The sequence below is a fragment of the Peromyscus eremicus genome, chromosome 3, assembly GCF_949786415.1.
Source record: "Peromyscus eremicus chromosome 3, PerEre_H2_v1, whole genome shotgun sequence".
Lineage (NCBI taxonomy): Eukaryota > Metazoa > Chordata > Mammalia > Rodentia > Cricetidae > Peromyscus > Peromyscus eremicus.
In genome coordinates this window covers 72714765-72739818 of record NC_081418.1, presented here as the reverse complement: position 1 = coordinate 72739818, position 25054 = coordinate 72714765, and the positions used below count along the sequence as shown (strand labels likewise).

The following is a 25054-nucleotide window of genomic DNA, read 5'->3' as shown; positions in this document are numbered from 1 at the left end:
CGGGCCGCGGGGAATCGGGGCGGCGTCCCGCCGAGGCAGAGCTGTTTTTGCCCCGCGCGTGTCGCGTGTTCGTGAAGCGGCGGCCGACGAAGGGCGACCGAGTCCTGGCTTTTCTTTTATTTATTTATTTTTTTTCTTGGCACATCGGCAGTAACCAGGAGAGGCCCGGGTTAGCACAGGTCCTGTCGCCCTCGGCCTACGGTGGGAAGGGGAAGCTGCCCTTTGGAACCTGTTTGCTTTAGACGGAAATCGTAAATTGGAACTCGACTCTCAGCTCCTCCCGATGACTCTTGAAGACCGTGGAGCAGACTGTGCTCTGCTGTAGTGCAGTTGTTTTGAGTTAACGTGTGCTCCCCCTTCCCCCGGCCCCAAGCCCCTGGCCTAGTAGTAGTTGGATTCCTTTTTTATAGCTACTTACAGGAAAAGGAATACGCCTTCTCCGGGCTGCAGATCTCTAGAATTTCCTTGGTGGCCCCTCTGAGTTAAAACAAGAAATGAAGATAATAAAATTGAAGAGACTTTGCTTTGTGAACAGCTATATCAGCTTTGTAAAAACGGGGGACGAGCGTACTGGTCACGTGTTGTTTATACATGAATCTGTAAGTCTGGCTCACTGGGCAGGCACCGAGGAACAGCCCTATCGACAGTGTGCTCCGAAATTACGTTTTCTTTCTGTGAGGCAACTAGTTAATACGTTTGTTTGTTTTGTTATTTTTTTTCCCCCTCGTTTCTTTTGAGTTGTGAATTCTTTCCCAAATTTGAGTAATACAGACCAAATCTTCTGCAGTTGAGAGAATGCCTTCGTTTAGCTGGTCTTTGGGTAAAGCCATTTGTAATCTGAGGTCCTTTTGAAAAGTCAAGTCAGTTACTTGTTTTTCCCAATCTCTGCGATGTGGAATGTTGCTGTTCTTTCTGTCTGTCTGATAACATTATGCCTTTCCGCTTTGCTCTTTTGTTAGTCTAGTGCTTTTTCAGATGCTTTTAGAGCAGGGCCAGAAATCTTCGAGAGAGTATATAACTCTTGGCAACTATAATGTTTGTGTTGATGCTGCTTTGTAGTCCGTGTGTTTCCCCAGTGTTATTTCCTCTTCAGATAAGTGCTGTACTTCTCCCTTTTATTTCCATAAGAGCAATACTGTAAAATCTGTTAATTTTATTTACAAAGACTATAAGGAGATGAGAGAAATAAAAGGCGTCATAGTGACTAGTGTGGCTGCCATAATGAGCATTTCTTTGTATCTATGCCTTGAATATCGAATGTGTTTCCGACGTTTGTTAAATTCCTAGAAACCAGAATTCTCTCTTGAGGTAGACTGTATTACAGTGTAACCCAGGCTTGCCTTGGAATCCTGCTTAAGCCTCTTGAAACCCGGGATTGCGGACTAGCACTACCATGCCATGTTGAATGCAGTCTTTAAAGCTAGAAAATACCTGGTTTTCCACAGAGTTGCGTGCTGTTTGGAAAGTAGTTGACCCACCTTCCCAGCCACATTCCAAAGACAGTTGGGCCTGAGAGAATGATTGGCTTTGCTGTCCTGAAACGTAAATAAAAATCATAGAGTTGTTTACACACCAATCTTTTCTAGTTTTGCAGAGTTTGAATAAAACAAATACTTACGTAACTTGGGGTGTTAGGGATAGCAGGTTAGTTTCAAGCAGTCTTAGGTGTGTGAAGGGTGTTCCTGATCCGTTTGTCAGCAAATTGGAGTTCTTAGATTCTTTCATGGGAAGGAGAGATTGCCATGGGAGAGTTGAAGACAATGTATTCAGTGGGAACATCTTTCTTTACTCCACTCCTATCAATGACAATAGTGACTTGTAGTGCCTTCCACTACAGGCAGGGGCTCCAAGAACTTTACCTTTGTGGTTTACTTGTTTGTTTATTTATTTATTTTGCAACATTGGGGATGATAAACAAGCACCCTGCTTTTTATTACTGAGCTATAGCCTCGGCCCTTGGTTTGGTTTTTGTGGCAAAGTCTTCCTGGGTAGCCTAAGGTCTACCTGAGCTATCATGACTCCCCAGCCTGTTGGGGGCATGCTCAACATCAAGTTTTTAGTTTTGTTTTTCTGTAAGGAAACACATTTTAGTAGTCATAATCAGTGTTAAGGGGCTTGCCCCTTGCAGCCCTATGTAAGAGTGCTTGAATATCTAAGATGATACTTACATAACAGGCTATTAGAAATGACAAGTTAATTTCAGCACTATTAATGTATGAAACAGTTCTTGGTTCCCATGTAGAAATTGTCTTCTGTTGTGGTTGGAGAAGTTGACTTCAGAAAATGGAATGTTAGTGAAAAAGTTAGGGTCAGTTTGCCTCAGTCAAGCCTGCCTCCCCTTCTTGAGACACTGAGTAAAATGGAGTGGTAAAGGAGTGATAATCCAAAATGGTATCCTGTGCTCAGTCATTCTGTCTTAGGCTGTTGGTAACTACTGATCATAATAGAGTTTAGGAGCTTGGCCTGATGCTTGAATTTATGTAAGTGCGAATCATTAGCCTGACTGAGCTGTGTGCTCCTCTTCAGTTTGAAAAGGAAGGGACATTTGGGAACAGACTTCAAGTTTTATTAGAGTATGGGAAAGTGCTAAAATTTATCAAATTTAATAATTCCCCCTCCCCCCCAGCTGAGGACCAAACCTAGGGCCTTGCGCTTGCTAGGCAAGCGCTCTACCACTGAGCTAAATCCCCAACCCTAAATTTGATAAATTCTAAAAAAAAAAAAAAAAAAAAAAAACGAGCCTCTTCCTCCCATTTGTTTCTTGTTCTAACTCCAGAAACTCGTTTGTCGTTTAAAGGTCAAGTAGTGAGCTGGGCACACTGGCATGCTCCTCCAGCTCTTGGGAGGCAGAGGCAGGCAGATCTCTGTGAGTTAGAGGCCAACCTCATCTACATAGTGAGTTCCAGGACAGCCAGGGCTGCATAACAAAAATAAAACAAAAAGATCAGATGTCTTTTCTAAACATTCTCAATTTTTGGTTGTTTTGGTAGCTGTAAAGGAAGCTGCTTTTGATCCTATTTAGTCCTCCCAAAGGAGTGACCTCTTTCAAAGTGAGGCTTGTTCAGTGGCTGTGCCTTCCTGGCTCTGGCTTTAATTTGTCTGTACACTTTAAAAACTGATTTCACTAAAATATGATTTAGAGCTGATTGTGGTGGCTCATGTGTGTGCTATTGGCATTGGAGAAGCTGAGGCAGGAGATCAGATCGAGACAAACCTGGGTTATGTAGAGTACTCCAGGACAGCCTGACCTAGAGTGAGACACTGTTTCAGAAACACCACAAGTTTTATCAAAGATAAAAAGAGGGAGCTGCATTTGGCATACTGTGTTTTCCAATGCTGGGATTGAAGGCAGGACTTAATTGCACTTGCACCCCCTTGTTTTACTTTTTTTTTTTTTTTCATTTTTTTTTTCATTTTTATTTTGCAATACAATTAAGTTCTACATACAGGCACAGATTCCCTTGTTCTCCCCCCTCCCGTCCCCCTCACCTTCCCCCCAGCCCGCCCCCCATTCCAGTCTCCTCCAGGGCAAAGCCTTCCCCACAGACTGAGATCAACCTGGTAGACTCAGTCCAGGTCGGTCCAGTCCCCTCCTCCCAGGCCGAGCCAAGGGACCCTGCATAGGCCCCAGGTTTCAAACAGCCGACTCATGCAATGAGCACAGGACCCGGTCCCACTGCCTGGATGCCTCCCAAACAGATCAGGTCAATCAACTGTCTCACCCACTCAGAGTTTTACTTTTGACAGGCAAATAATTGTATGTATTATGCGTGTAAGTCTGAATGTGGGTATGTGCACATGTGTGGGTGCTCTAGGAGGTGAGTTGTCAGATACTAGAGGCTGTTGAGATTGATGTGGGTGCTGGGAACTGCACTTAGGTCCTTACAAAAGTAACCTCTGAGCCGTCTCTCCAACCCCAACCTAAAGTTTTAATGCATACATTTGGAATGATTAAATCAAGTTATTTAATATGCTCATCATCACCTTACCTACCTAGGGGGAGCGAGAGAAACGTTTCAGATCTCCCCTTAGCAGATTTTTGATTTTGCTGTTTGAGACCTTCTCAACTGTAGCCCAGTGTCTTGGCTTCTCTTCCTCTTTCTCGTCTCTGGCTGTGAGGAAATGCCCCAACCAAAGTCATAGGAGGCTTTATTTTGGCTTGAAGTTCCAGATTATAGCCCATGGTGGCTGAGAAGCCACAGCTGTAGATTTTAAGTGAGCTGGCCACATTGCATCCACATTCAAGAGAGAGACATTGCTAGTGCTCAGCTTCTGTCCTCTGTTGTGTCCAGTTAGGACCCCCTGCCGGAAAATGGTCTCACTCACAATTAAGATGGGACTCAGTGAGTCACATGAATTAACAATCAAGATAGTCCTTACTCAGCAGGCGTGCCCGGAGGCCCACCTCTCAGATAATTAGCAGTTTTTGTACAATAGCATTATTACTGTGGAATACCTCACTGTGTAATAGACTGTAAGACTTATTTTCCTCCAAAATTTTGTAATGTAACAACTGAGAGGGCTGGAGACATGGCTCAGTGGTTAAGAGTGCTGGCTGCTCTTCCAGAGGTCCTGGGTTCAATTCTCAGTAACCACATGGTGACTCACAACCATTTGTAGTGAGATATGATGCCCTCTTCTGGCATAAAGTTGTACATGCAACTACAAGCCTTGTTCACACTCTTTCTCCATCATTTTTCTTTTGAAGACAGGGTCTCCCTCTTAGCTCAAGCTGGCATGGAAGTCTCTGTGAAGCCCAAGTGGCCTCAGATGTGTGATCCTCCTCTTGCAGCAGCCTTCCAAGTTCAGGGATTTCAGGGAGTCACCAAGCCTGTGCTTCCCTGCCTTTTTACACTTCATTTTTCATCCACAACTCAGTTCATTGTTGATAGGTCTCATTTTCACGTTGAATTAGCTGTTATTGTTACCACTTTGAGTGTTTCAGGAATACTTTGTTTATGTAGATTAGCAGACACCTTTCCTCCAGCGTGGTTTGAAGCTTGCAGCCTGAAGACTTACATTGCATACTTGGAGGATGGAGGCTTCTGTGAGTTAGACAGGCACTCCACCACTGCACTGTCTCCAGACACTTGGACAGTTCAGACAGCAAACCTAAGTCCTCTGGTACTAACCAGAGACTATGGGTGGCATGTAGAGTGACTTGACAGTCGCTTACCATGGCTTCATCTAATGAGTGCTTGCATTTGATAAAACACACACACACACACACACACACACACACACACACACACACACACACACACACGTATACATATCCTCCTCCTGCCTCAGCCCTGAGTGCTGGGGTTACGGGAATGTGCTGGCTCTTTGTATAAATAGACCTTTGTGAAACTTGTCTTTTACACATCTGTATTTTTCAAGTGTATGTAATTATTGCTGTAGTTAATAAAACAGGAAGCAATTTTAAGTAATTTTGGACCAGGTCATTATAAGTAATAGTTGTGTTCTTTTCCTTTGTTTTGTTTTTAGACAGGGCCTCACTGTGTAGACCCAGCTGGCCTCAAACTCACAGATTTGCCTGTGGGTGCTGAAATTAAAAATGAGCACTGCCGCACCTGGCCTTAGTGTTTCTGATTTTGAGACAGAATCTCTTCCTGTGTAGCCCAGGCTAGCCTTAAACTTAGGATCTTCCTGCCTTGGCCTCCCAAGAGCTGATTTTCAGGTGATCACCACCATATTTAGACAGTAGGGTTTTTTGTTTGGTTGATTGGGTTTTTTGTTGTGTTTTTGGACATGGGGTCTTGAGCTCTTAGGCTCAGGCATTCTTCCTGCCTTGGCTGTTGGCTGGGATAACAGGTGCTTATGTGTGCCTAGCTAAGTATTTTTGAATCTGTAACAGCCTTTCTCAACATGTATAAATCTGGATGTCTTCCTTTCTCTTTTGGGCTTAATTTTGGACCCTTAATGAAGGGTACTCGTCTAAGAGAAAAACTATTGCCAAAGTCCACTGAACCAGGAATAGCAGTGTTGGAATAGGTAAGAGGTGTTAGATGAAATCCAGGTATGGTGGCTCATGTCTGATATCCCAGCATTCGCTGAGGCTGGAGGTTTACTGTGAGTTTGAGGCTATTCTGGACTCAGTTCCAGACTGTAATAAAAACTGCAGGTATATATTTTTCATTCAGTTGGTAGCTTTTCATCTTGGAACACTGCAAAGACGCAGTAGCACTTGTATTCACAGCACTCAGGCAGCTGAGGCAAGGGTACCCTTGGGCCAGCCTGAGCCACATAGTGAGATCCAGCTCCCCACCCCACCCCACAGCTAGAGAGTGCTTGCCTAGGATACAGGACGCCCTGGATTTACATAAACCAGTTGTGGCACACTCATGTAATCCCAGCACTCTAGAGGTAGAGGCAGGAAAGAGGTCCAGCCTGAGAATATGTCATGAGACCCTTTCTCAAAAACAGAGCACACACAAATAACAAAAACCACTGCTAACAACAAAAGGAGATTAAAACAATGGTATGGGCCGGGCGGTGGTGGCGCACGCCTTTAATCCCAGCACTCGGGAGGCAGAGGCAGGCGGATCTTTGTGAGTTCAAGGCCAGCCTGGTCTCCAAAGCGAGTTCCAGGAAAGGCGCAAAGCTACACAGAGAAACCCTGTCTCGAAAAGAAAAGAAAAGAAAAGAAAAGAAAAGAAAAGAAAAAAAAACAATGGTATGGTCAGTTTTTTTGTGAATAAGAGTTGTATTAAAAAACCAAGTCCATTCAATTGCATGCTGCCTTTGAGATGGAGATGTGAAGGAAGAATAATAATGTTTTGAAAGTCTATTTTTTTTTAAAATTAGGTACTGTATTTCATTTGTTAACAAAACCCAGAATATTTAAGTAGATACTGAATAAATTTTCCTTTGTCACTGTGAGCTGCTTTTAGTGGTGGACAAGTACTTGCTGGGTCTGCACATTTTACTTGTTCTGCAGTATTTCTTAAGGCAAAGAGTAAATAAAGTACCCTATGTCTCTGTCAATAATTTGTAGTTTGATCAGGGGATAGCGGTGCAGGCCTGTAGTCCCACTAGTGGAGGTTGAGGCAAGAAAATTTCAACTTAGTGGCCAGCCTTGGCAATACATAGAGATCTCTCCAAAACAGAAACAAACAAATGCAATCAAAGAAAAACCCCAGCAAACCAATGCCCAAATTTGGAGCTGACCCTCTCTCACAATAAAACAACCTTGGGCTGGAGTGCCAGCAGCTGAGCTTAGTTTAGCAGTGTTGAGGCCTTAGGTTTGTCCCCATCTCTCTTTAGAAAGGCTTGACAGTTACAGGAAAGCTGTAGTTGAGGGAGAATGTTCCCAATACCAGCGTGTTCCTGTAGTTATCTGTTTCATTCTTTCGCCTGCCCCTGATGGCTTTCCCTGGTTTCTGAGAGACTTAAAAAGTCAGCTGTAATTTTGGCTGTGATTTGTAGTTAGCAGTAAATGTACTTGGTGTTTGAGAACTCTAGTGGTTGGCAACTCTCAGTACCTCAAGTATAATTATTGGCACATGGTAAATACTCAAAAAACAATAGTTGAATTCGTTTTATCTAATATTAATTTATCTTCAAAGAAACTAAACAGTTTCTTCAACATTATTCAGTAAAGGATGTCAGCTTCTATTGATAAGAAGGAATATATGATATATTGTTATTGCTGTGCTGAGAATTGAGACCAGGGGCTTGAATATGCCAGGTATGCACTCTGTGATTATGCTGTATCACCAGTCCTTTAATTTTAGATATAAGAGAGAATGATATGCAAAACAGGTGTTGAAAAGAAAAAATGTAAGGTGTATTGTTACATGGTAGATAATGTAGGATAGTGTTTGAGACTTGCTGCTGTGATCAAATACTTGAGAAAACAGCTTAAAGGAAAAGACTGGTCCATCAGGGCTGGAGGATGTGGTGGCAGAGTAGTCCACATCACAGCAGTAACAGGAAGGGGCCAGGGCAAGATAAAGACCCCCAGGAATACCTCACTTCCCACAGTTCAACCGACTTTTGGATTTTGGATTTATTCATCAGTGGATTAAACCAGCCTCTAGTTCAGAGATGACTTTTCTCTAGGAAATACCCTCACAGGCATCTCTCTTCAGTTACTTAATATAAGTGGTTCTCACTCCAATCAAGGTGAAAGTCAAAATGGGCCATTATGTACAGGCTCAGTGTTTAGAGTGTCTTTCAGGTTTTTCTTATAAGAGCAAGGAATTTTGTTACAGAAAGTATTGGTGTTGGTGGGCATCTCAGTTTGTTAATCATCCTGACCTTGTATATACAGAGCTATACAGCTCAGATGTGGAAGTCACAGGACAACTATTCATGTTGCCATTAGTAAAGATAATCTGTTCAATTATGGGATGCTGCCCTAGATTTCTTGAGAGTTTTAATATAGTATATGGTTATATATATCACATTACCTCTATAAAATATATAACTTCAAATTCTAGAACATATCTCATCCTAAGAATTTTGAATAAGGGGTTGTGGATGTGTGTTAAGATTGCAATTTTTTCCCAAACCATCTCTAACATGGAGCCTTGCATTATATTTGGTAGCAGCCAGTGATCTTAGGTATTAATAACTTCAGAGACTGTAGGGTAGAACTTAGATTTATGATGTAACTTTCAGATCTAGAAGGAAGACAGAACCTTAAGTGACCCAGTCACTTTGCCTTTACACCTGTTTTGGTTACTTCCTGGACACCTGACTGTGTCCTTGGCAGTTCCAAGAGTTGTATAGTTTGGCCAGAAGATACATTGTGAGCTCTTTGGCATCCTGAATGATTGACACTTTGAGGAAAAAGCAGTGGTTCCAATGATGATTATGCATACAGATTTTATGTTAAAATTACTTCTTTCTGATTTTGGAGTTTGTGGTTATCTAATTTAAAATCGAGGTAGTTTGGGGGTTAGTTTATGGGTAGCCACCTGATTGGATTTCCCTCTTCATTTTCTGGTTTATAATTCCTTTGATACCTCATGTTAGAAATACTGAGTTCCGAATATCTTTAAACTTTAACTCATTTGAATTTTTGCTTGTTTTTAAATTTTATTATTGCCTGTTTTACATGTATGAGTGTTTTGCCTACATGTATGTTATGCCATGTATATGCAGTGCTAAAGGAGGCCAGGAGATGGCCCCAGTCCCCTGGAACTAGAGTTAGAGAAGGTTGTGACCTGCCATGTGGGCTCTAAGAACTGAACCCTGGTCCTGAAAGAGCAGCCAGTGCTCTTAACCACTAAGCCATCACTCTAGCTCCAGTTTTCGGTCTTTCATTAAGTGAATGTTGTGTAGTAGAATATAGATAGGGTTTTCCCCCATTTAGTGGCATTACTGTTTCTTGATGTAACAGAATGCATGGATAAAAGCAGTTTAAGGAAGGGTTTATTTTGGCTACAGTTTGTCAAGAATTGACAGTTGTTGTGGTTTTCCTTCTTCCTTGGGGACCATTGGCCATCGGTCCAGGAGGGAGCAGAAGTGGGGAACAGGGATTGGAAGGCTGTGGATACGATAGAGACAGCTCTCCTGGAGATGACTTCAGTGAGACAACTCAACTTTATTTCAGACTCTAGGTAAAATATAGGATTGGGAAGATTGGGGACAAACCCTAATTTGCAGTTAGTGGCACGCTCCTATCATAGCTAATCATAGAATTAGTGGGAGCACGGCCCTATCAAAAGGGCTAAAACCTAATTTTCATGTGGGCATCAGGGGAACAGGAGCGTTTGCAGGGAACTATGTCAAGGGTCATTCTTGAGATGTCAGGTGTCCAGGCCTAGAGACATCCTACAAAGGTGCCCTAGAGAGCAGGAAGTCTTGCTGGGGAGAGAGTCCTTCATGTTGCCGAGCTTGGAGAAAGCTGCCAGGCCATGGTATACTGTAACCTCTGACCAGCAGGGCCCCCCAACAGTTGTCATATCACCCCACAGTCAGGGAGCAGCAAGTAGTGAGTGCTGCTGCCTAGCGACTTTTCTCCTTTCTATTCAGTATGGGACCCCAGAGCATTGGATGTGCTCTGTCTTTTCACATTAACTAACCTAGAAACTCCTTCAGAAACACACCCAGAGATTTGTTTTCATGGTGATTCTAAGTCTTGTAAGATGACAGTCAAGATTGGCCATCATTAGTGATTGCCTAGCTATTCCAGTATTATTTGTTGAAATAATGGAGTCCTCTTCTTTTCTTGTTTGGTTGATTGGTTTTGTTTTTCAAGACAGGGTTTCTCTGTGTAGCCCTGGCTGTTCTGGATTTTTCTTTGTAGACCAGGCTGGCCTCGAACTCAGAGAACTGCCTGCCTCTGCCTCCCAAGTGCTTGAGATTAAAGGCATGGGCCACCACCACTTGGCTAGCCAGTCATCTTAATTTCAAATCCCATGTTGATCGTGTTTAATTTCTTATGTGTATTTGGGTTTATTGGTGGTTTATAATGCATCTTAATGTGATAAAGTCTTTAGGAGAAACTTGTCTTTCTTCATTCAAATATTCTGACAACTTAAGTCCATACATTAATTTGGAAAACATTGTAATTTGTATAGTATTGGTGTTTTTCTGTGCAGCAATATGTTATTCTCACTCAAACATTTCTGAGAAAGAGCACACTGCAAAGAGATAAATTACACATACTTCTCGCATAGAGTTCAGAAAAGGAGATGTGGCCGAGTGGAGGAGTGCTTGCCTGGTATGTTGTAAGGCCCTGGGCTCTGGCCCTAGCTCCTCAAAACAACCAACGAGTATTTGATACCTACATGTACAGACACATATGCGTTAGAATTTCTTAGAATTTAGAAATTAGTCATTTTGAATCTAGTTGCTGTGTAGTCTTTGTGAATGTATAAATATGTCCGAAGAGTGACAGTCACCAGAAAAGAGGGCGTCTGTTTGAGTTTTGTTTCTCCCTTAAATTATAGTTATGTGTTGCTGGTAAATAACTAGATCTGGCTTTGCAATTTAAATTCTTTAAAGAACCTGAAAATCAGCTGTTTATTCATGTGCTTATTGTCTCAGATGCTTATTTCTTGTATGGAAGGCAAAAAATTGAAAGTACAACTGTTAGTTTTCTGCAGCCTAGTAATTTTAAGTGTTATAGACTTGAACAATTCATTTTCCTTCTAAAGTTGATTGAAACTTCATATAAATGTAGTATGTATTAAAGGCTGTTGATTTAAACACTGTATTCTAAAAGCTTGATCTACGTATTTTAACTGAACTTTTTTCTTTTTAGTTCTGCAGAAAACCTACTGATCATAAGATGTTGCAACAAAATCTACCTCCTGAATTTTTCCCTTTTATTCATGAGCTGCATAGTTGCAGATTTGAGTAGGATGTCTGGAGAATCTGTTGAAAAACTCTAGCACAGGATGACCTAGCAAAGACTGTACGCCTGTAACAAGATACTCCACGACTGTGTCAGTTCCGGTTCTGAATGCTACAGATAACAGCAAGTGGACTCCTTTATTTCTGAAGTATTCATTTGACCTTCCATCAAGACGGACTTTTCTAATCTGTTCTGGGAGATATTAATGGAATACAGTCATGTCCACTCAAGAGGAAAGGCAGATCAATACCGAATATGCTGTGTCCTTATTGGAACAGTTGAAATTGTTTTACGAACAGCAGTTGTTTACTGACATAGTGTTAATTGTTGAGGGCACTGAATTCCCTTGTCATAAGATGGTTCTTGCAACATGTAGCTCCTATTTCAGGTAAGTACTTGATCTTGTTTAGTTTGTAATAACAGTGTTATTTACATTTCTTGATTGCACTGTGTCATTGAGGTGTGGGTGGGTATGCCAGAGCGTGTGGTGGAGATCAGAGGGAAGCTTCCTTGCCAGGTTTGGTTCTCTTCTTCCACCTTTATGTGGGTTTCTGAGACCGGAACTCAGGTCACCAGGCTTGCCCAGCAAGCACGCTAGCCCACTGAGTCACCTCACTGGCATGGTGGTCTCTCAATAGGAATTCTTTTCAATGGTAAAGTTTTTGGGTTTGTGTGTGTGTGTGTGTGTGTGTGTGTGTGTGTGTGTGTGTGTGTGTTTTTCTTAAGACAAAAGTCTTACTGTGTAGTTTTGGCTATCCTTGAACTCACTGTGTGGACCAGGTTGGCCTCACAGAGCTCTGCCTGCCTCTGCCTCCTGAGTGTTTTTATTCAGTACTTGTCAGAGCATTTCCTTATGTGTAAGGGACAGATGAAGTTTTCACAAAAGTATCAAATACATTGAAATTGACTAAAGTTTTACTTTGGGGGTGACATAAACTTTAAAATACTGTTTTTTTCCCTCCCCCCCCCCCCAAAGTGAATGAGATATTTACTCTTTTTTTTTAATAGTGCATTTAGAAAATCATGGTTTATAAACTGAAGAGTTATGCAACATACTTAAATAATTTTTAGGACATAATTGATGCTGTTTAGACACTAGCTTAAACAATACCAACAGCAGAAATAGGTTCCACCTTAAGGGAAAGAACTTGGTTACTATTATGCTCTTCCTCAGCCTTCCAGACTCCATGCAGTGTTGGTGACAGTGTTGGTGCTCTGTGTCTCAGAACTTGGAAGTTTATTTAGTTATGCTCATTAGAAATAATAAAACTTTTATTTTCCTTTTTAGAGGAGAAAGGCTTATTATAGCTCACAATTCTGAGTTACAGTCCGTCATAGACAAATAATAAGATGTTAAACTTTCAGGATGTTTCTTATTTTTAGGGTTCTTAAGAATAGGAGCTAAAAGGTAAAGAAATTGTTTTTTGCTCTCATCTTTAAGGTGAATTTTACTCAGTATATGAAAAGAGACGGGATGAGTAAGATAAATTAAATGTGGACAAAGCGTATTCCTGCTACAAAAAATTGGTTCTGCTGCCTGTTTGTGGCAGCTGTAGGCAAGGCAGACTAAATTGACTTTGAAGATTGGTTTACATAAAAGTGAAGAGATGGCACATTCCTCACCGCAGCATCACCAAGCCAGGGCCCAAATGCCAGTTGGCTGTGCAGTGCCAGCCACTTGGTTTCAGTTTACGTTGTGGGTTTTCATGCTGTTTCATACACTGATTTTCCTCTCTGTTACAAAGCCTGTTTGCAATAATCAGATGCTTTTTACAAATGGAGGTTACTGAATTTTTGGTGGATCTCAAGTGCAGACTTAGAAGCTATGTATTAAAGAGCTTTGCACATAGCTGTGAGTGTGGTTCTGAGAATGGAACTCAGGTCATCAGGCTGTATACTAAAGAGCTTTGCACATAGCTGTGAGTGTGGTTCTGAGAACAGAACTCAGGTCATCAGGCTGTATACTAAAGAGCTTTGCACATAGCTGTGAGTGTGGTTCTGAGAACAGAACTCAGGTCACCAGGCTTGCCCAGCAAGCACCATAACCCACTGAGCCATCTTGCTGGAATGATGTTCTATCAGTAGGAATTCTTTTCAATGGTAAAGGTTTGGTTTTGTTTTCTTAAGACAGTCTTACTATGTAGCTTTGGCTGTTCTTGAACTCACTATGTGGACCAGCAAGATGACTCGGCAGGTAAGACCCTTGCTTACCAAGCCTGATGACCTGAGTTCAATCCCTGGGACCCACAAAGTGAAAGGACAGAACCAGCCCCTCCAGGTTGTATGCTGAATCCCACACATGAACTGTTGTATACACACACATACACACACACAGAGAGAATACATGTGATTAAAATTTACGGGTTATTTTTACAACCACAAAATTAATGAAGAAAAATGAAGCTATAACACAGAAAATATTAATAGAATTTCTCTTGCATAGTTTTCATTTATTTTTTTTAATAATGCATTTAGAAAATCCTGGTTGTTTATAAACTGAAGAGTTATGCAACAGACTGATAATAATAATTAAGAATAAGAACAGTGGTCTTCATTTTTGTTTTTCAGACCCACTGTCTTAGCTGGCAGTAGAAATTCAGGGTTTTAGGTTCGGTGAATGGATACCTGAGTTCATAAGCTCTCTCTTCTTATGACTTAATTGCAAATTGATTGGCCATTATTGGAAAGAGTTTATGCTTTTGTTACAGGTTGACATCTGCAGAGTCATAGAGCTGCTGTTTCTGTTGCCCAAGCTGGTCTCTATTTTGTGAACTTGTATGATTCTCCTGCTTCAGCATTATTAATAATAGAGTAGGTTATGTAGTGTTACTTTAAAAACTATGGAATGCCTTTAATCCCAGCACTTGGGAGGCAGAAGCAGGCAGATCTATGTGAGTTTGAGGCCAGCCTGCTCTAAAGAGTGAGCTCCAAGACTGCCAAGGATAAACAGAGAAACACATTTCCCCCATAAGAAAAAAAAAACTGCAAGAGAAATTCTATTAATATTTTCTGTGTTAACGGCTTCATTTTTTTCTTCATTAAGTTTGTGGTTGTAGCAATAACAAGTTATGTTATGTAAATTTTTTATTTTGTTTTTACTATGTTAGTGTTTTTGCCTGCATGTATGTCTATGAGGGTGCCGGATCCCCTGGAATTAGAGTTACAGACAGTTGTGAGCTGTCATGTGGGTGCTGGGAATTGAACTCGGGTCCTCTGGGAAAGCTGTCAGTGCTCTTAACCACTGAGACATCTCTTCAGCCCCCAATGTTATGTAAATTTTAATCACATGTGTTTATTGTGTGCATATGCAACAGTTCAGAATACAGCCTGGAGAGGTTGGTTCGGTCCTTTCTCTTGGGGGTTCCAATAATTGAACTTCAGACTTGGCAAGCAAGATTCTTTACCTGCCGAGTTATCTTGCTGGTATTTTTAATGCTGTATTTATCAAGTTATTTACCTGAGTTGAGATTTTTGAAGACAGGGCAACTTTAATCTTTCATTAATACTGTAATATTACAATTTTAAGGGCAACAGTATTTTCAAGGCTTCCATTGTTTATTAGTAGCTAGGTCCTTTCATTTATTGGTTTATTTTGTATGTGTGGATGTTTTGCCTGCATGTAAGTCCAAACCACATGTGTGCTTGGTTCTCATTGAGGCTAGAAAAGGGTTTTAAATTCCCTGGAACTGGAGTTGTTGGTGGTTGTGAACTACCATGTCAGGTCCTGGAAGAGCAGTCAGTCCTGAACAGCCATCAGTCAAGCCACCTTTCATTCATTCATTCATTCATTCATTCAGTGTGTTGGTGTTTTCCCTGCTTATGTCTGTACACTACATGCATGAGTTACAGGCAGTTAGGAGTTACCATATGGGTACTGGGAATTCTGGGAATTGAATCTGGGTCCTCTGGAAGAACATTCAGTGCTCTCAACCATCAAGCCATCTCCCAGCCCTCAGGCCACCTTTTAAAAGTATAAATTTTGTGTGTATGTTTGGCTGCATTCCTTGCCTGTGGAGGCCAGAAAGAGGGTGTCGAATACCCTGGAACTTGAGTTACACATGGTTGTGAGCCACCATATGGATGCTGGGAATAGAACCCAGGTCCTCTGGAAGAGCAGCCGACCCAAGTGTTTTTAACTAATGAGCCATCTCTCCACCATGCAGTTCTCTTCTTTAGCTTCCATGATTTTATGGGAAAATGTGATTTTCCTAAAGCAGCTACTTGTATTTGTTTATTGAGTACATAGAATAGTCCAGTATGTGTGTATAATTAAAGCTTTATATCAGTAAGATCTTGTGTTTGGACTAGATTTATAGCCACAAGAAGAAAACATACTAATTTTTTCCCTTATGTGTCTTTTCTTTGTACTGAGTAGATTATGGTCTATCCCTTAATAATATATCTTTCTCAAGTATTCTTAGTTGGATCCTGCCTTCAGAATTCAAGGTTGTTACATACACAACTAATTCTGCTTTTTTGTTTTTATGTTTTTATGTGTGGTATGTGTTTATTGTGTGTAGAGGAGTACACATGTGTATAGGTCAGGGCACAAACATCCAGTGTCAGACTTAGCTTCCCATTTTGTTTGAGACAGTGTCTCCTTGTTTGGTACCACGTAAGCCAGCCTTGCTGGGGAGTCTCCCTCTCATTGTAGAGAACTGAGCTTACAGATGCAACCGGGCCTGACTTTAAGTGGATTCTGGGAATTTGAACTAAGATCCTCAGTATTTGGGCAGCAAGCATTTTACCTGTTAGCCATCTCTCTGCCTTTAAAGTAGTTGTCTTTTTCCTCTGTAGTTTGTTACCCAAATATTAATTGTATCTTGGTAGCACTGACTGATTATTTTATACTCAAAATGATGGAGTTTCTACTTGAGAATTACTCGGCATCTCTGTGGTACTTCAGCTTGCTACATCATTATGTAATTCTTTTTTTTTTTTTTTTTTTTTTTTTGTTTGGTTTTTTTTGGTTTTTCGAGACAGGGTTTCTCTGTGTAGCTTTGCGCCTCTCCTGGAACTCACTTGGTAGCCCAGGCTGGCCTCGAACTCACAGAGATCCGCCTGGCTCTGCCTCCCGAGTGCTGGGATTAAAGGCGTGCGCCACCACCGCTTGGCCTCATTGTTTTTTCTTAAAAAAAAAAAAAAAAAAAAAAGCCAGTTTAACAGTTTAACTTAGACAAGGGGCTAGTAATATGGCTCAGTGGGTGAGGGTATGTACCACCAGGCTAACACCTGAGTTAGATTCTCCAGAACCAACATGGTGGAAGGAGAAAACTGGCTCCCACACGTTGTCTTTTGACCTCCACAAACTGGCCATGGCACATACCCCACACACAGTCAGTCAATGAATGTAAATGTTTAGAATGTCCATGGTCACGTTGACTAGGCTTCTGCTGTTTTTGGTGTTGAGGAAGCAGTCACTTTACAGAAGTTGAGTGTCTGGTGACAGTATCACATAACTGTCCTCACTATCATCTCTATAGTTCCTCGTTCCTTGCTTCATGCCTCTTTCCAAATTACTGTCTTCTATTGGCGTGAATGTAAAAACCACTTAGGTTGCACTTCTGTTCAAGAGTTCTTGCAGTTCTTTTTCAGGTTTGAGGGTTTTGAGTGAGTGTGATTTCTCTCCCCTGCCTACAGATGGATGGACAGACAGACAGACATGTGAAGCTGGTAGCAATAGATGTTCTGGGTGTCTTTTCTAAGAACACTCTGCTGACTCAGTCATGTTTATTTGTGTTCATCCTTTAGCCTTAGATGGGACTTAGGAGCTACCCTGGTTGACATTTTGGGTGCCTGTGTTCCCTCCCTGCCTGCCTGGACTTTTGCATCTGCCCTTATTGCTCATTTTGTGCTGTATTAGGAAGCACACTAGTAACTTCAGTTCCTTTTGCAGTATCTCTTTTTGAGGATGGAGCAGGGAAGTGCTATTTCAGCTTATAGGCCACAGTCATCATGAAGGTAGGCCAAGATAAGGGACCTGAGACAGAAACTGAAGCAGAGGCCAAAGGCGGGCTTTCTCTTGACTTCATAGCTGTTGCTTGGTTCTTAGAACTTAGCTAGCCCAGCTGTGAACCCACAAGTCCTGGGAGTGCAGGTGTATTTATTATTGTTTATTTTTATTATTGTTATTTTGTGTTTTATCGTTACTGGAGATTAAGCCCAGGGTATCACATAGGCAAGACAAGGGTTTTCCCACTGAGGTATACTGACCCTTTTAAAAATTTTGAGTTTAGGCTGGCTTTGCACTTGTAGTTCTCTGGCTTTAGCCTCAGCCTCCTGGGTAGCTGCCTCCATAGTTTGATAGCCACACTTCTGTGCTGAGTGGTGTTGCGTGCATCTTGTGGTTCTTGTTTTTCTCAGGAATCTTTCAGACACTCCCGTCCCCTCCAAACTGAGTTCTGCTTCAGTGTTGTGTGTGTTTTCTAAACTGGGATGCTTAGGTACGGTTTTCTTATGGGGGGTTGGGGAGGGGTGGTCTTCCTTCCTTATGTAACGGGCCATTTTATAGCTGAGTCATGGTTCCTGCATTAATGCCTAATCTCCAGCTTTCCTCTGTTGTTGCATTCTTTCCTGGAGATTATATTATTTCCTTTTGACTCAGCTGGTCTTCACATATGCACAGTTTAACTCACCTTTTTGCAATGGTGAACTTTCCTTCTTGGCTTTACAATTCGTTAATGATTAATATTTTTTCCAGGTATTTTATTGAAAGTAAACAGGTAGCTTTGACTCTTATCTGCTTTCTGCAGTATCCTGTTCTGTGTTCAGAAAATAACTAGGCTTTATCAGCCTTTTGTGATGGTTTTGGTATTCATTCCTGGCATACTCTAGCTCTAGCTAGATGCTTGCTCTGGTTCATAGCCTCTTACCTAGTTTTCAACCATTAGCTCTTGAGCCATGTCCATTTTAGGGAAGAATTCCCCATCATGGTTAATCTAAGCCCAAACATTCAGTCTCCTTCACTGTCTGCAAGATTACTCAGATGACTGAGACAGCAGGGGAGACTGGAATAGAGCCTAAGGCCTCGTGTATGTTACATGTAGTGCTCTACTACTGAGCTCCTTCCAGCCCTACCCATTTAAAGGACTATGACCTGCTACTCATCTTTTCAGTTTGTGTTCTCTTAGACTGCGTGACCTTTATTCAGTTATGCCCCTGAGCAGCTGTGTCCCGTCCTGAGTTATCCAAATTGAATGCCTTCCTCATCTCTGAGGGACTCAAGCTAGTGACTGTTTAGGGACTCACTCTTTTATGTCACTGCATACAGAAGCTTTTTTTTTCCTTGTGTATGCAGTAATAGTCTTCCAGTTAAGGATTCTAATAGGTGAGCCAACAAGATGGCTCAGCATTTGCCAGAAAGCCTGACAACTAGAGTTAGTCTCTCGGGTTCTACAGGGTGGAGAGGCAGAACTGACTCCCAGAAGCTGTTCTCTGACCTCCACACATGTACTGTGGCCTGAGCCCTGTCCTACACACTGTAGACATGCACAATAAAGAGAAGTAACAAAATTCTTTTTAAGTAGGCTTTTAAAAGTTGCGGTCTGAGGGCTGGAGAGATGGCTCAGAGGTTAAGAGCAGTGGCTGCTCTCCAGAGAGCCTGAATTCAATTCCTAGCAGCCACATGGTGGCTCACAACCATCTATAGTTAGATCTGGTGCCCTCTTCTGGCCTGCCTGCATACATGGAGGTATAACACTTGTATACATAATAAATAAATCTTTTTTAAAAAAATTGCCATCTGAGCCTGATGTTTAATCCCAGCACTCAAGAGGCAGAGGCAGGCAGATCTCTCTGAGTTCAGCAGTCTAGTCTACATAGTGAGTTCCAGGACAGCCAGAGGTACAGTGAGACTCTGTCTCAGAAGAGTTGGGGTCTGTATTCCCACAATGTCAGTAGTCTTTCCAGCATAGTTTCCTGCATAATTTTTGTAAGAGCTGCATGTTTTTTAGGAAATTCTTTAGTGGTTTGTAAGCTGTTTAAATGTGGAATTTATATAGCATAAAATCCACCCATTTTTAAGTCAGCAGTCAGCTCTCTGCAAGTTTTACCACATATTCAGCTGCAAATAGAAAATATTCTAAGAAAGAAAGCCTTACAGTCTAGCAGCTACTTATGTGTATTTACATTGTTTGAGGTATGACAAGTAGCCTATGAAGGGCTAGATGAGGGTGTAGTTCAGTGGGGATAGTGTGTGCCTTCCATGCATGAAGTGTCTTGAATTTAATCCCCAGTGCTACATGAACCAGGTGTGGTAGTGCATGTCTATAAGCACTGGAGGGAGAGGCAGGAGAATCAGAAGTTCAAGGCCAGCCTAGATAGGCAGATTTTTTATTATTATTTATATGTTTATGTGTTTTAGACAAATATGCCTTGTTTTAAAAAGGGACTGTGTCTTTGTTTTTGTGTGCTGAGGGTATTCAGGAGCCATTTTACTTGGATTCATTTTCATAGTCTAAAACATTTCCGTTACCTTGTGTTCATTTTGACAGTCACTTCACAGTCCCTCATACAGCTCTAGTGAACCACCAGTCAGCTTTCTGTCTCTGTATGTTTGGCAGTTTGGGGACATTTCATGTAAATGAACTCATGTCTTTTGTATCTGGCTTCTTCACCGAGCATGTTTTTGAGGTTCATTTATTTATCAGTACTTCTGTTTTATTGCTGAATAGTATCCCATTGTGACTGTGAGGAATAAATTAATTTTGATGTCCCCCCTCAGAATGGCATAGTGGTTATTGTCTGCCTCGTCTTCAGCCCTGGGTTATACATGATTTCCTCATTGTCTTTGAAAGTCTTCTCTATAAGTAACTTCCCGGAATAAACATCCTATGTTACCTAGCTTGTTTTGTTTTATTAAGCTTGTTTTCTGTGTCTCCTGTAGGGCCATGTTCATGAGTGGACTAAGTGAAAGCAAGCAGACACATGTACACCTGAGGAACGTGGATGCTGCTGCCTTGCAGATGATAATAACTTATGCATACACGGGGAACTTGGCTGTCAATGACAGCACTGTAGAGCAGCTCTATGAAACAGCTTGCTTCCTACAGGTAAAGCAGGCCTTTAACGTGCTATTGAAGTGGAGCTTATTTTGTCAGCAAACAGTATTTCCTTAGTGATTTTTTTAAGTTTATTTTTATGTGCATTGGTATTTTGCTTGCATGTATATATGTATGTGTGAGGTGACAGATCCCTGGAACTGGAGTTACAGACTGTGAACTGCCACATGGATGCTGGGAATTGAACCTGGGTCCTCTGGAAGAGCAGCCAGTACTCATAACCAGTCATCTTTCCAGCCCCTCATTCATGATATCTTTATCTGTACAATTTTAATGCTGATTTTATATGGGTCAAATTTTCTGGTTATAAAATGTAAAATGAAAAAAATAGAATTTTCTCAGTTGGTAAGCAGTTTTATGACAGGAATGTAATTAAAAAAGGAAGAATGAGTGACAGTAACAGCCATATTGGTATAGAAACACTAAATTTTTTTTCCCCATTTGTTCAGGGGTAACACTGTATTAAACACAAGGTCTTCTATGTGTGGTTTCAAAAAGAGAACCTAATAAGTTAAAAATAAATAAGCTGGGTGTGGTGGTACACACCTGTCATCAGTACTGAGAAGGCTGAGGCAGGAAAATTGAAAATTCCAGGGTACCCAAGCTCTGCATATATAGTGAGACCTGTCTTGAAAGAGACAGAGACTAATTTTCATACTGGTTTCATAGCTTGCCTAATGCACTTCAGAATTTAGATTTCAAGTTAAGTATTGGTTGAAGTTAAAAGAGTGTTTACAGTGTTTAAAGCTTAATTTCATTAATGTTTGATGGAACTCTCACAGACAAATTTAGATTGTTATGGAAGATTTGATGTTAGTAATGGTTGTGGACTATATTGAACTGTTAAGTAGTTAAGTAAAATTGATGATTGATGCATTTTAGCATGATTAACTGTTCTATATTTCTCAGACTCCCTCTTCAGATTTTAATAAGAATATGAGTATTCCCATCACTTCTTTCCCTGCCATGGAATAACGCCTTGTACTTGGGAAACTGGTGTTTTCAGCCAGGCGTGGTGGTCCCATGCTGCAGTCTCAGCAGCTGGGAGGTGGAGAGAAGGGCTGCTTGTTTGAGGGCAGGGCTAGCTCCATGTAGCAAGCCCTTATCTCCAAAAACAAACAAAAGAAACAAAGTTTCTATCAAGGGAGAACTGAGATCTCGGGGACCAGCATTAAACAGGCATTTAGATCATTTAAATAGCTCCTTAAATCTGAGATTACGGTATGTGTCACTCACAGCAGCCTGAATAAGAGAGGTAAATAGGCCATTGGGCAAGAGGAAATGGAAACTGTGGTCTTAGAAGTCTAATATTATTGTTGCAGGAAACTGTCTCTTACCCAAACACATAGATCTGGAGGTAAAACTTGACAGTATGGGGAGAGTCTGCTATGGGAAACCTCTATCTTCCATAAAAGTAAACTGGAAGGAAGTGAGTGTAGCTCTCAGGTAGGGGGTACTGGATTCAAAGTCTCAGCATTTTTTAAAACTATTTCCTATTTATCATCCCTTCCCCACCTCCCTTATTTTAGGTAGAAGATGTGTTACAGCGTTGTCGAGAATATTTAATTAAAAAAATTAATGCAGAGAACTGTGTTCGGTTGCTGAGTTTTGCTGATCTCTTCAGTTGTGAAGAATTAAAGCAAAGTGCTAAAAGAATGGTGGAGCACAAGTTCACCGCTGTGTACCACCAGGAAGCATTCATGCAACTGTCCCACGATCTACTGGTTGACATTCTCAGTAGTGACAATTTAAATGTAGAAAAGGAAGAAACAGTTCGAGAAGCTGCAATGCTGTGGCTAGAGTATAACACAGAGTCACGATCCCAGTATTTGTCTTCGGTTCTTAGCCAAATCAGAATTGATGCACTTTCAGAAGTCACACAGAGAGCTTGGTTCCAAGGTCTCCCACCCAACGATAAGTCTGTTGTGGTTCAAGGGCTTTATAAGTCCATGCCCAAGTTTTTCAAACCAAGGCTTGGGATGACAAAGGAGGAGATGATGATTTTCATTGAAGCATCATCAGAAAACCCTTGTAGTCTTTACTCTTCTGTCTGTTATAGCCCCCAGGCAGAAAAAGTTTACAAGTTATGTAGCCCGCCAGCCGATTTGCATAAGGTTGGGACAGTTGTAACCCCTGATAATGATATTTACATAGCAGGGGGCCAAGTGCCCCTGAAAAACACAAAATCAAATCACAGTAAGACAAGCAAACTGCAGACCGCCTTCAGAACTGTGAATTGCTTTTACTGGTTTGATGCACAACAAAATACCTGGTTTCCAAAGACGCCAATGCTCTTCGTCCGTGTGAAGCCATCTTTGGTTTGCTGTGAAGGCTACATCTATGCAATTGGAGGAGACAGTGTTGGTGGAGAACTTAATCGGAGGACTGTAGAGAGATACGACACTGAGAAGGATGAGTGGACAATGGTGAGCCCTCTACCTTGTGCTTGGCAGTGGAGTGCAGCCGTTGTGGTTCATGACTGCATTTATGTGATGACATTAAACCTCATGTACTGTTACTTTCCGAGATCTGACTCGTGGGTAGAAATGGCCATGAGGCAGACTAGCAGATCTTTTGCTTCAGCTGCAGCTTTTGGCGATAAAATTTTCTATATTGGAGGGTTGCATATTGCTACCAATTCTGGCATCAGACTTCCCTCTGGCACTGTAGATGGGTCTTCAGTAACTGTGGAAATTTATGATGTGAATAAAAATGAATGGAAAATGGCAGCCAACATCCCCGCTAAAAGGTACTCTGATCCCTGTGTTAGAGCTGTTGTGATCTCAAATTCTCTTTGTGTGTTTATGCGAGAAACCCACTTAAATGAACGCGCTAAATACGTCACCTACCAGTATGATTTGGAACTTGACCGGTGGTCTCTGCGGCAGCACATATCTGAACGTGTACTGTGGGACCTGGGGAGAGACTTTCGATGCACTGTGGGGAAACTTTATCCATCTTGTCTTGAAGAATCTCCATGGAAGCCACCAACTTACCTTTTCTCACCAGATGGAACAGAGGAGTTTGAACTGGATGGAGAAATGGTTGCACTTCCCCCTGTATAGGGGAGGTGAGGGAGTGCACGTGCAGGACTTGTGATATCCTTTGTTAAACCAGAGGATATAAAAGGACTAAGTATGAGTACATAAAAAATCTATCTTTGATACATTTTATTTTTATGGCCTACTTAATATTTGCATCAGTATAATATATATCAGTGTGTCAGACAGAAAGATATGCTTCTGTAATATGAAATAGGTTATTTGATAATTGAGAAACTTTTATGTGTATCATGTGAGCATAAGAGTCTGGATTACCTAACATTGTTAGCCCTGTGTATGTACAGTCCAGAACTTCACTTTTAAAAGTTATTTCCTGTTCCTAGTGTGGTATACCAAAATTGTGCTGAGATTATTTTAGTATATGTATTGAATTCCCGTACTTCTAAAGTCCTGGAATATAGTTTTTCTAGCATAATTCAGCTGCACTTAACACTAATGCTCATATCAGTATGGAAATGTCTTTGAAATCCTATCCTATTGTTGAGGAAGATCTCCTATGTGTCTCTGGTGTTACACAGGGAAAGCTGTGGCTGCAGGATCAGTCTCACTAGCTACTAGGTGCATGTATTCCCTCCCCACTGACTTACACTTGTCTATCTAGAATACAGGTTGTCCAGTCAGCTGGTCACTTACCAGGTGTGGACTTAAGTTGCTGGGCTTGCAAATGAATTGCTAGTCCCTCATTGTGCGGGTCTATGTGGAGCTTTAATCCGTAATGTCTCCACTTTCTATATTACATTAACGTTGGCTCATGCATATAACCACCTGCTGCTGATGTAGTTCTCCATCTTAAAAAGATTTAGAGTGGATTAACCAGGTCATTACATCTTAATTTAATAACAAGCATTACTGTAGAGTGATTGTGTGTAGGTATCTATTAGGTGTGTTTTTTAACCTGATGTGTGTATGTTTGGGGTGTAGGGGTAGGAAGGTGGGCCGTGCAGGAATCGTCTGCACTGACTGTGCAGGAGAGCAGACACTAGCCCTGCTCTGGCATTAATCCCAGGAACCACTAGCAGCTGTGGGCACCACCAATGCAACCTGAGCACAGGTGCCTCGTGACAAACATTGCTGGCATGTTCAACTGCATAATGCTCTGGCACTGTATTTTGAATGACATTAATTTATTAAATAAATTGTATATAATCAGTATCTGGCTTGGGTTTTTTCCTTCTTGATGGGAATGCTCTAGCTGTGCTTTCAGTTGAGGTTTGCCGGGCCCCTGGTAGACGGTGTCTTGAAAACCTGTGTAAGATACACACAGAGACTGATCCCCTTTCACTTTCTCAGTCCCCTTCTCCAGCCTCAATTTTGGTTTGAAAATACTAAATAGAGAATTGTAGAAATGAACAGTCCGTAAGTTTAAAACTGATGCAGATTAAGCTGCATGTTTGTATTGAATAAGATACATAACTGGTAGCCACTTAATAACCAACTCAGTTCAGCATCGCTGTGGCATGAAGGTACCACATTTAAGTAATTTACACCATCATAATTGCTGATCTTCTGGGTTCTCATTTATGAAATAAGCTTTTACAATTAAGTGCATAATAAAGCCATGTAAAGATGGTATATGTAGGATTTGGTACTGTGCCCAGCTTAGGTATGGGGCATCTTAG

At 41.4% G+C, this 25054-nt stretch overlaps 1 protein-coding gene across 1 annotated transcript; it reads left to right on the top strand.

The window, feature by feature from the left end:
- Nucleotides 1-24587, top strand: Kbtbd2 (kelch repeat and BTB domain containing 2). Its single transcript, XM_059257887.1, has 4 exons — nucleotides 1-179; nucleotides 11222-11702; nucleotides 20199-20364; nucleotides 21903-24587. The coding sequence occupies exons 2-4, from the start codon at nucleotides 11533-11535 to the stop codon at nucleotides 23436-23438; spliced, it is 1872 nt and encodes a 623-aa protein (XP_059113870.1). The 5' UTR covers nucleotides 1-179; nucleotides 11222-11532; the 3' UTR covers nucleotides 23439-24587.
- Nucleotides 24588-25054: the final 467 nt, after the last annotated feature.